Consider the following 12,485-nt stretch of genomic DNA (forward strand, 5'->3'; position numbering starts at 1 on the left):
CTAGTTAACATTTTAAGTGGACTGCTAGCTGATTATAATAAATTACACTAAAATATTAAAAAAGAAAGAAAATTTTAAGTGAAAAAAGCCACGGAGTGAAAAGTGCCAAGAGCATCTATAGTATGCTATATTTTGTGTACAAAAGGAGAAACTATAAAATGTACACATATCTGATTGAATGTATGAAGAAAAACACAGGAAGCATAAACCAGAAACTAGGGAAGATGGGTGGGAACGTTTACCATAATTATCCAAAACTATTAAGAAAGGGTTAAAACATTCAATTCACTGTAAAAAGAAGAAAATAGGGGCGCCTGGGTGGTGCAGTCGGTTAAGCGTCCGACTTCAGCCAGGTCACGATCTCGCGGTCCGTGAGTTCGAGCCCCGCGTCGGGCTCTGGGCTGATGGCTCGGAGCCTGGAGCCTGTTTCCGATTCTGTGTCTCCCTCTCTCTCTGCCCCTCCCCCGTTCATGCTCTGTCTCTCTCTGTCCCAAAAATAAATAAACGTTGAAAAAAAAAAATTTTTTTTTTAAAAAATAAAAAGAAGAAAATAATGTAAAAAAGTCTCCTTACATAAAACACAATTAGTTACTTTAACAGGCTGATAACAGCAGCTAGCATTATTGGATATTAGACACTATCTTAAACACTTTACAATCAATCGAGTTCTTACATCTCTGAGGAATACACGCTACCACTGACTGCTTTTACAGATCTGGCCAGAGACCCAGAAAGGTTAAACAACTTGTCCAAGTGGAAGAATTTAGATTTAACCTCAAACCCTCTGCTCAACTATTACCTCAGTGCTTTACAGAAGAATTAAATCAATTGTTCATCAATACAGAACATTTCAAACCTTCAAACAATAGTGATTAAAAAATGTTAACATTCTATTATTAAATTTTCAACACTCTTTACAAAAACATTGGGTTCTTAAAAAAAGAAAATCAAAGGAAGACCAGTAATTCCATGTGATAATCGAGAAGGGGTTAGAGAGAGGCTTAGATTGGACAGCAGCACAAGCAACAAAGTAAAAACAAATCAACTGGACTTCATCAAAATGTAGAACTTTCCTTCAAAGGAAACCATTGAAGAAGTGAAAAGCCAGTCCCTCAAATGAGAGAAAATAAATGCAAGTCCTATGGCTGACAACAGACTCACATCCAGAAAAAAGAACTTTCACAGCAATAAAAAAAGACAACAAAAGTGATAAATGGACAACAGATTGGCACAGACATTTCTCCAAAGATAGACAGGAAATAAGCACATGAAAACATGCTCCATTATCATGAATCATTAGGGAAATGTATCAAAAGCAATGAGCTACCCCTTCACACCCACCAGGACAGCTAAAATCAAAAGTACATGTAGACAATGCCAAATGCTACCAAGGATGTGGTGAAACTGGAATCCTCCTCCATTACCGATGGGAATATAAAACAATGCAGCTGCTTTGGAAAACACTCCAGCAATTCCTCAAAAGGTTAAACACAGAGTCACCACATGACCCAGCAAACTGACTTGTAGATATACATCCAAATGAAACAAAAGCTTGTGTTCAAACAAAAACCTGTATGTTAGTAAGGTGCATTATTCGTAATAGCCAAAACGAAGTATGGATGCATGCTACAGGTGGACCAGCCTTGGAAACATTATGCCAACTGCAAAAAGCCCGTCCTCCCACCATCATACTGTAGGGTTCCATTTATATACAACGCACAGAACAGGTCAATCATTCCACAGAGACAGAAAGATTAGTGATTGTCAGGAGCTGAGAGAGGTGGGCTGGGGAGTAACTGCAAATGAGTATAGGATTTCGTTTGAGAGTCCATGAGGATTTTGAAATTAAAAAGTGGTGATGACGGGACAATCCCGTTAACATATTAGAACCTCTGGGTCACACGCTTGTACGGTTCAAGTATCTCAACAGAGCCGTTCCCGATTCATCCTAGTCCCTTGGTAGATTCAAAGGAAGAGACTGAAGACAAATTATTAACCACCATTTTATACATTTTAAAGTTAGAAAACTCACGTGTCTTCCAGAGCTCGAAGATTCATTTCCAGAAGACAGCTCAAGCCGCCCAAGATTTCTTCGACTGTAATTCAGGCGCCTGCGCCTGCACGTCCTCTGCCGGGACTGGGACAGCAGCACCAGCGACTCACACTGAAACAGAAACGCGCACGTGGAACCAGCATCCAGTAAGTGCCATCGCCCGCAAGACACATGTTCTTTCACATTCCAAAAAGGATTTAAGGCAAAAATAACGAAGAATAATAGCTCAAAAATATACAAATATGGATGTAGTTAAATTAAACTTGGTGGTTTTACTTTTAAGGTACTTAGAAGACGTGGCTAAATGAGGCACGTTAGATCGGCATTTTCCAAACTAAATTATAAGTTAACTATTTTGCCATTAATAAGATCATAACAACAATAACCCAAGATACCACTTTAAAATATCTAATTTAGGGGCCCTGTGTGGCTCAGTCGGTTAAGCGTCCAACTCTTGGTTTTGGCTCAGGTCATGACCTCCGTTTCGTGGGTTCATGCCCCACATCGGGCTCCGCACTGACAGCATGGAGGCCACTTGGGATTCTCTGTCTCCCTCTCTCTGCTTCTCCCCCACTCGTGCTATTTCTCCCTCTCTCTCTCTCTCAAAACAAACTTTAATAGAAATAAGATATGTATCTTCGAAGTGAAAAGTATATATTCATGTATCATGATGCTGTCACCAACACTAATGAACATATCCCTGTTGTTTACACAGAGAGAAAGATCTGAAATAATCCTCAAAAATTAACCCAACTTATTTCCAGATTTTAATTTTTGGAGGATTTGTTGTTGTCAGTACTTTTCAGCTCTGTGTGAATTTTTAAAATACCATATTTTATCAAAACAAAATACATATTTAAATAATCCTTAAAAATCATCCAAATAAAACAGACGACACTTCTTCTAAAGGGCGGAGGGAGCATGCTATTGCTCAGACTCAGTCGTGTGTGAAAGCATATATTCCTTGAACTGATACACAAGTTAATTTTCACATTAGTACCTTCGGTTAGATAATCAGTGGTGTGTTTTATCATTTCATTATGCCTCTGGCCGATTTTCAAATGAACTGTGCTTTCCTTAATTTGTCCATATTGATTTTCGTTAAAGAAAAAAACACCTATTAGTGAGTTTCATGACGGAAATTTTTTTTTTTTTATTAAAATTTTTTTTTTCAACGTTTATTTATTTTTGGGACAGAGAGAGACAGAGCATGAACAGGGGAGGGTCAGAGAGAGAGGGAGACACAGAATCAGAAACAGGCTCCAGGCTCTGAGCCATCAGCCCAGAGCCCGACGTGGGGCTCGAACTCACGGAGCGCGAGATCGTGACCTGGCTGAAGTCGGCCGCTTAACCGACTGCGCCACCCAGGCGCCCCTCACGACGGAAATTTTTAAACATAGGTGGGCCAAACCTACCATTAAGAAACTCTTGCAAAATATCCATTTTTTAAAATAAGTTTGAGGGCATTATATACCTAAACGAGCCTATAAAGAATTATAGGACCAAGATAGAAAAAGAGTGTAAACAGTAAAAGATAACCCTACAATTTCACTCCAGAAGAGGGAGCTGAAGGGTTCAGCAGGTAAGCAAAAACCCAAGAGACTAAACTCATGAGTTAGGCTAACAAAAAATTGCAATTTAGAGCCTTCTATGTGTAGAACACTGCAGGCTTTGGCTCTTAGATCAAAGGGTACTGCCTAGACTGATCAGTAAATTGCAGATAAACAGTAATCCAAAATAATTATAGCCCCATCCTTGTTGCGATTAAGGCAATACAGGCTTGACAGTGGCCTTAGCAGCTCACCATAAGCAGATGTAAATCCTCTCTGGGGGAAGAAGTATCATCCCAAGCTTCAAATTATCTCTAGCTTTAACATTCAATCAAAACCATAGGCAACAAAGAATGTAAACAAAAAAAAAAAAAAATCAACAAGCAATGGAAACAGGGGAACAAGATACTGAAATAATGAAATCAGCAGACATGGATTTTTAAAAAATAACCATGGCTGATTTTCAAGAAGTTAATGAGAACTTCACCAGAAAACTGAAAGCCCCAAAAAAAGGACCAAGTAAAAATTATGAACTGAAAAATACAGTAACAAAACTAGGTTTAACAGCAGATTACACATGGCTAAAAGAACTAATGAACTGCAATATAGGTCAGGAGAAAAAAAAATCAGAATAACAGCTAACAACCTAACAAAAAGAAATCAATAGCAAAAGTCTAACATACATGTAACTGCAGTATCAGGAGGAAGAAGGAAACACATTCAATGCAAACACTAGCCAAAGGAAAGCTAGCATAGCTGTATAAAGAATTTGGAGAAGGGGCATCTGGGCAGCTCAGGCTGTTAAGCATACAACTCTTGACTTTGACTCAGGGCATGATCTCATGGTTCATGGGATCAAGCCATGCATCGGGCTCTGCACTGACAGTGTGGAGCCTGTTTGGGATCCTCTCTCTCTGCCCCTCCTCAGCTTGTGCGAGTGATGCTTGCACCTCTCACTCACTCTCTCTCTCTCTCTCTCTCTCTCTCTCTCTCAAAATAAATAAACATTAAAAAAGAGTTTGGAGGGGCGCCTGGGTGGCGCAGTCGGTTAAGCGTCTGACTTCAGCCAGGTCACGATCTCGCGGTCTGTGAGTTCGAGCCCCGCGTCGGGCTCTGGGCTGATGGCTCAGAGCCTGGAGCCTGTTTCCGATTCTGTGTCTCCCTCTCTCTCTGCCCCTCCCCCGTTCATGCTCTGTCTCTCTCTGTCCCAAAAATAAATAAAAAACGTTGAAAAAAAAAAATTTAAAAAAAAAGAGTTTGGAGAGTAAAACATTACAAGAAATAAGGGGTGAAAATTCATACTGAGAAAAGGTTCAATTCAACAAGGAAAAATGAAATTCTACATGTGCACATACCAAATAATATAGCTGCAAACCATATTAAGAAAAACAAGTCGAAACAGAGAAATTTGTAAAGATAATGAGATTTTAACATATCTCACTATAGGTAGGGAGTGCAATCAGTTTGAAATGGCATGTGGCATTAACTAAGTGGAATATACACATATTCCATATCTAAAAATTTCACTCCAAGGCATAGATTAAAATATACAAAGAGATACCAAGAGATACGTACAAAATGCTGACAGCAGAATTATTACTAATAGTCAAAATATGAAAACAATCCAAATGTCTTTCAAGAACAGACTGAATAAATGGCAGTATGTTCATCAAGGGAATACTACACAACAAACAATGAAAATAAATGAACTTCAACTACTCACAACAACACGGATAAATCTCACAAGGTCAAATGATTAAGCCAGATACAAAAGAATGCAGAATGTAGGATTCCACTTAGATCAGTGTTTCTCGATGTTTTTGCATTATCATTACCGTACAGGAAACTTGGAACAGTTTCCTAATTTGCTCCCCCACAAGATGTAATACTGCAGATATATGTCATCAGTGTTTACATAGTGTATATATCCAAGCTTTGTACATAAGAAGACTAAGTATAAAGTTTAGCCTTTTTACTCCATACCGGATTAAGAATAATCATAATTTTTGACTTAAAGGTAAAATTGAAAATTTTAAAGAACTTCATACATTTAACTTCATAACCATTTCTTAAATAATTTTAATATAATTTAATTACATAGATTGTAATATATCAAGTAACATATCCAAATTAGAAAACCGTGACTACATAAGGAACAGCAATGTAATCAGTTTTTAAAATCTTTCAAAACTTATTTTCTCTAGCAAAAATAAAACAATCAAAGAATCTATCAGTTACTTATAACTTATTTTAGTAAATTTAACTTACAAAATTTTTCATGAGAAAACATCCTAACTCAGGCCAAAGATATTCATTTAGATAGTCAACATTTTTTTCTTTTCAGTACCTGACATGATGAGTTGAATCACTTTTAAATTAAATAAAAAGGTAACAGGCACCTGGGTGGCTCAGTCGCTTAAATATCCAACTCTTGGTTTCAGCTCAGGTCATGATCTCAGTGAGTTTGAACCTTGCATCGGGCTCTGTGCTGATAGCACGGAGCCTGCTTGGGATCCTCTCTCTCTGCCCCTCCACCACTACTAATTCATTCTCTCTCTCTCTCTCTCTCTCTCATTCTTTCTCTCTCTCTCTCTCAAAATAAGTAAACTTTTTAAAAATTAATTAGAATCAAGCTTCAATGACAAGGCACATAATGGCAGCCATGAGTACGTGCACAGGCCATCAGTCGTGACGTTGAACGGTCAACTGCGAGCAAGTCCACAAAGTTTTGCAGCGCTGATCTTGCATACATTTTGTGCACCTTCCGTGCATCAGTGTTAACACTGCTCATGTGATGTGCATGAAAATCCAAATAGAGAAACTAAATATTATGGACAAAGATTTTCTTCAGCAGGATGAAGTTTTGGAGGGTCTAAGTTTTTTTTACAGATTTTTTGGAACTGCATCATCAGGATAAACTGCAGAAACAGACAAAGCTAACCAGCAGTTTTAGAAGTCAAACGACAGGCTAGCTGTGGATGCAGTGAGTAGGGATGGACCTGCCATGCTTGAGATAAGCCCAGAACATTCCAATTCTTGACCTGAGTGGTCACCACACAGGAATTTTCTGGAATCCTTTACCACTGGTAGCCAGCCATTGGGCTACTTACTCCTCTCAAGTTTCAGACTACTCTTTCCCAACAGCTGTACAACTTTATGCCCCTTATTTTCAATCCCAAACAGAAGACCTTGAGCAAGAAATAGTCTACTTCAGGCAAAAGGTACTAATATTCTCAAGGATCAAAAAAATAAAAGTATAAATTCAGTTTAATTTCCAATTTGCTTATTCCTCAGAAAACAGAATTTCGGTTACCTTCTGTGTGAGCTGGAGAGTCTTCCTTTTTCTTCCTATTATATAAAGATTTCTTTCCTCTTCACCCTTCTCTATTCTGAAGTCTTCCAATTTCCTACAAATGTAAGTATCCAGTTATACTGGTTAATGAACTGATGGATAAGTAAAGGGTATAAAGAGGAAAAACTAATCATTACGATTTGGGGCACCATAAGCTTATATGCTTTTTAAACTAATACAAAAAATCCCTAAAGTTCTAATAAAACAAGTCAAGCTATACTTTATGTTAGAAACGTAATATGGGGCGCCTGGGTGGCTCAGTCAGTTGGGCATCCGACTTGAGCTCAGGTCATGATCTCACAGTTCGTGGGTTCGAGCCCCGCATCGGGCTCTGTGCTGACAGCTTGGAGTCTGTTTTGGATTCTGTGTCTCCCTCTCTCTGCTTCTCTCCTGCTCATGCTCTGTCTCTCTCTCTCTCTCTCAAAAATAAATAAATATTTTAAAAAAAATTAAAAAAAAAAAACAATATAATCTCAGAGGCAGTTAGGAGGTCTTATTTTTCGCACTTAATACAGAGATGTTTATATTTTCACAGACCCCAATACAACCAACTCAAATAGAATCTTTCACATTAGCTACCCAATCTCCCTGTAAATTGGGCAAGACTACAATCCTTTTCTCTAAAGAAACAATAAAAACAGAATCCTCCTCCCAACTTATTCAAACTGCATGTTTTGTAATTGGTAGAAAACCAGAATGGCAGTGTTACTACTTCTTCTAATCACCTATATTTCACTCACATGATACAAAACAAAGATTATGTTCCTGTGACCGATCTCAAAGCAGAGGACCTTCCACCATGAGGAATGTACTGAACGAAGTTCAGTTTCCTCCTCCGTGGTGAGAGAATCCAGGTGACTGAATGTCCCTTTTCTCCAACTTGAATGCTGCTGAAAACATATGGCTTTGTGTTTTATGTTCACTTTAAAACCCCTCTTGGGCCAGTTTCAAAACAGACATATGGGCCACGGCCCGAGACACAACTAGACGCTCAAATGAGTCTGCACGCAAATGCCGGTAAGTAAGAACTTGATTCTACAGAAATTGCTTTTTTCTCAGGATCCACCTCTGGCTCACACTCAGATGCCAACAGAACAATGCTGCATCCACAGGGCAGCTCTAAATCAGACTCAGCCCTTCACACGTTCTCAGTTTCACCAACTGTACATATATTTAAGGAACTATGGAATTCCTACCCCATAGCTGTACGCTTCCCTTTGTTTTGAAAACGAACCACCACATACACTTCATTCTCAATCACTAACATGGCTGAGAACATGCTAGGAACATGCTAGGCCTTCGTGAGTACAGTATCATCTTCAACGGTGTGCAACTGCAATCCCACACCTAAATGAGACGTCAGTTAAGAAAAGCGGTATTAGAAAGATCATAGGATGAACAGAATTAGAATGAATACAACAGACAGAGTCTCCACTATTCCTGAATTAAGACAAACTACATGTCTGAGATCTAGCCCCAACCGGAACTGCGTCTACTAGGAAGCAGGACTGTGTGCTCATGGTTCTGCACGGGAGGATCATTGATTTTCTCACACTTTCATCTATCACCTAAATTTTTCACAAGGGACACATAACTACTTTTATAGCTGGGAAACAAAATTTTAATTTTCTCCATCTTCATCAAGTGCCACTCTAATTAATTAATTACAAGTTACGTAAAATTCCCATTGCTTCCACTCATAAGGACTGTCATCAAGAGCACCGACCGTTGCTAGATCGCTTAGCGCCCCATTGTAAAATCTCACGTGTATTTTAGAATACAGCACTATGAGGAGCTACGCTCTTCTTCAGGAAATTTTTATTATAGCAGACAGCTAGTTGGTGCAAAAACTGCATTCTCCTTTTCTTCCTTTGAAACAGATCTGTTTTTATCTAGGCTCTTTGCTGCCCTAAATAGAAACCATCACCTAGCCTCCTCTGTAGCTAAGTACAGCCATACGATGACAACATTCTGGTCAATGAATTAAGAGCAGAAGATCTCATGTGCAACCATGACAGCTGCTTAAATCAAGTTTACTCAACAAATGTCCTTTTTGCCTCAGTCTCTCCCTTCTTCTGACCTAAACCACGCTCTCTACCACAAAGGCAGACATGATGGCTACCATAATAAAGACCAGCTATCTTGGACATAACTGTTTCCAGTGTTTCATCTGAAGAGAATAAATAATAGAGGAATTATTGTCGGGGCGCCTGGGTGGTTCAGTCAGTTAAGCATCTGACTCCTGGTTTCGGCTCAGGTCCTGATCTCACAGTTCGTGAGTTCAAGTCCCACACCAGGAACTGTGCTGATAGCACAGAATCTGCTTGGGATTCTCAGTCTCCCACTCTCTCTGCTTCTCTCTTTCTCACTCTCTCAAAATAAATAAATATTTAAAAAAAAAAAAAAAAGGAGAAAGAACTATTCTTCAGGTCTTTCACTCTTGATACTGGTTTGCTTCCCTTGGTTCTGGCAACAAAAAGTATCCCAAAGTAACACTTTTGGTTCTGATGACCATGCAACTCAGACACAATTTTAAGGATTAATGATAGCATAGTACATACATGATGGTGATTTTCTGTATTTCTCATCCCAATACCAGATTTTGCTTTCCATTATTTTATGGTGTATTTATAAACATTCTTAAATTCACCATACAGTATGTAAGTACTACATTCCTCCACCAATCACCGAAACTCTTTGGCCTAAACACATGAAGGACGCACTTTTACAAAACCATCTTCAAGGCATTAGTTACTAGGAGATATAAGATAACGGAATACTGAACATTTCAGTTATCACTGAAAAGCAGTATTTGCTATGTCCATTGCATTAACTCAAAAATCAGTTAGGTTATACTCAGTAGCAAGGAAGACCCTACTGCCCAGATTATAATTACGAAATACTTCCCACTAAAAGAAAACAGGGCTACTTAAGAGAAAAGAATGACTCTACATGCAAGACGAGAAATTCACAAGATGAACTTCAACACCTTGCCATGTCTGATAGCAGGGATGTTACAGAAAGATACTACAGTCGTTTCAAAAGGACTAAAGAGCCAACTTGAAGAGGCTCCTCCTGGCTAGAGGTGGAAAAACTTAAAAATCGATAAAGATATTAGAAATAAACTAAATCGCAGCAGTGTGATTTATACAGCGAAAACCCAAAAGACAAATTGGTCAACGCTGGAGGATGAAAGGGAGTAAATCTTCGTCTTGAAGGTAAATAAAGCAAAATAAACATCTATCTTGTCTTTTCTATATGAACTTTACTATTAGATAATCAAACAGCACATCCGGGTAAATTTCTCTTTTAGAAGTACCCACTGTAACAAATGAAGACTTCAAAGAGTTGAGTGATCAGTTTTATGACCCCTAATGAATTAATGAACCTAACCAGTGAGTTCCCATGCCTGCCAGTGTCACAAAAAGAGAATACTTATTATGTGCCTTTTGACAAAATTATGCCACTTTAAGAAATAGTCTTGCAAAAAACTAAAAACATTTATGACATGAGACAATTGGAAATTTAAACACTGGACATTTGGTTCTACTGAGGAATTATTTTTCTAAGGTATGACAATAGCACTGTGGTAATAACTGAAAACAATCCCTGATCTTTTAGAGAGAGAGATATATATATCTTTTAGGCATATTTTTAAACAAAATTATATACCTGGGATTTATTTCAAAATAACAATAAAGGGACAAAAGCAGGTATTTGTAAAGATGGAATAGGAATACGAAAAACAATTTACAAAAAAAGTAACCACAGTAAAAACTTTGAGAACAATTTCAACATTTTCCTACCACAAGTAAACCAGATTCCAACCCATTACTAAAATATACTTACGTGATTATTTACACCACTAATGGGGTTAAAAAAAAAAAAAAGGTGTAAATAACCACATAGATATATTTTTGTAAAAAGAAACAATATTAAGAGATATCCTAAAACAAACCTAAATATGCCTAGTGGTACCTCTGGTACAACCACTCTTCGTTTCCAAGCCTGCAGGTCACGCTCAGTAGCAATCTGACTGCGTGGAGCATTCTGATGCATCTGACGAACACCTTCCACTTGTCCGCTACGACGCAGACCAATATTTGGAGGGGACTGGATGTCTAAGCTCAGTCTTCTAAAACCTACAAAAAAGAAACGTCAAAACGGATTCCGAGAGAAATTTCAATCTAATATGCATTTAACACATAATAAGCATATACACTCCACCCAGTAAGACACAAACCAAAAATAAAGATACAAACCAAAACTACAAATCCAAAACGCTTTGTCAGAAAGTATCCTAATGAGACTAAGATCAATATACAGAACACAGAACAAACATCTATTCACTTCAATTTCCATTACTAGACTTTCTGGAATTTTTTAATGCATACATATTTTCTATTATAATGCTATATTTGCATTCGTAAAACCCTTCCTTGCCTTTTTCAGAACCATACACTAAAAACACATCTTTTTGGAAAAATTAGTATTGCAGAGAGCCTCCTCAAACTGTGGTGGCTCTATAACAAGAGCTCGAACATTACCTGTGACTTTAAGAGATAATCTGAGCCACTCAGGCAGGCTAGCTGCCAGAGTGGGTATCAAAACTTCAACAAAATGCAGAGCAGGGCAATGCTGGCCGCACCTGAATTAGAGCTGAGAGTGGATGACAAGGCAACACAGATAACAAGGCTTAGTGAGCCCTAAGCCTGTGCAGAGCTGATTAGGTGGGCCACAGGAGACAGGGCAACCTCTCACAAGCTGGAAGTCAGCTGGATGGAGGACGGAGACCAGCGTGGTGGCAGGTGTCCCAGGTAAAGTGCTTGTTTTCTTAAAACACTGGAGGAAGGGACTTCTGCTATTAATGCAACAGAGAAACTGGGGGCTGTATCCTTGCCTGCAGGAGGCTATAACATTCTTCTTCACCTCTGCCAGCTCTCCTTGCCCAGGGCAAAATCCACGTGGCTAAACACACCCCTGCCTTCTTCTAGCTACAGCATTCTGTTTACCAATCAAATGTGAACCAATTTGCATTGCACGACACACCATACTCTGCCTAAAAGGCAGAGTGATCGTGTAAATTCAAACATTTACATTAAAACAAACTGCCATTTAAGAAACATGTTTTGAATTCAGAACCAACAATAAATTCTAAATCTGAATGCTCGAGTAATACTATTATTCTCCAACACTGTGAAGAAAACATGTGCACAGGGTCTCATATCATCACATGAGAACTAACTCAAGTGGTCATAAACAGATTCATTACAAAGACTGTTATTCCGCACCGTGGAGTACCATGATGCTACGAAAATGGATGAGGAAGCGCTATGAGTGGATCTGGAGTGATTTCTAGAATATATCATCGAGGGGAAAAAGCAAAGCTGAGAAGAACGCATATGCATCAACTGTGCGGTATTCCTGCCTAAAATATTTAACCTGCCTGTTGGGAGAATTTTTCTTTTACGTAGACAGGAAGAAACATTTGGCAAAAATGATACTGAAATTTGTGGCCAAGTAACCCATG

At 38.6% G+C, this 12,485-nt stretch overlaps 1 protein-coding gene across 1 annotated transcript in view; it reads right to left on the minus strand.

Moving 5' to 3' along the window:
• Positions 1-12,485, minus strand: part of BRWD1 (bromodomain and WD repeat domain containing 1) — a 125,973-nt gene that overhangs the window by 51,697 nt on the left and 61,791 nt on the right. Inside the window, exons 19-21 of the mRNA XM_086675986.1 lie at positions 10,914-11,097; positions 6,917-7,010; positions 2,033-2,164 (exon numbers count right to left, since the gene is read on the minus strand). Coding sequence (XP_086532112.1) covers positions 2,033-2,164; positions 6,917-7,010; positions 10,914-11,097 — 410 coding nt within the window. The remainder of the gene's footprint in view (positions 1-2,032; positions 2,165-6,916; positions 7,011-10,913; positions 11,098-12,485) is intronic.

Source organism: Puma concolor, chromosome C2 (genome assembly GCF_028749965.1).
Source record: "Puma concolor isolate L17-30 chromosome C2, mPumCon1.1.hap2, whole genome shotgun sequence".
Lineage (NCBI taxonomy): Eukaryota > Metazoa > Chordata > Mammalia > Carnivora > Felidae > Puma > Puma concolor.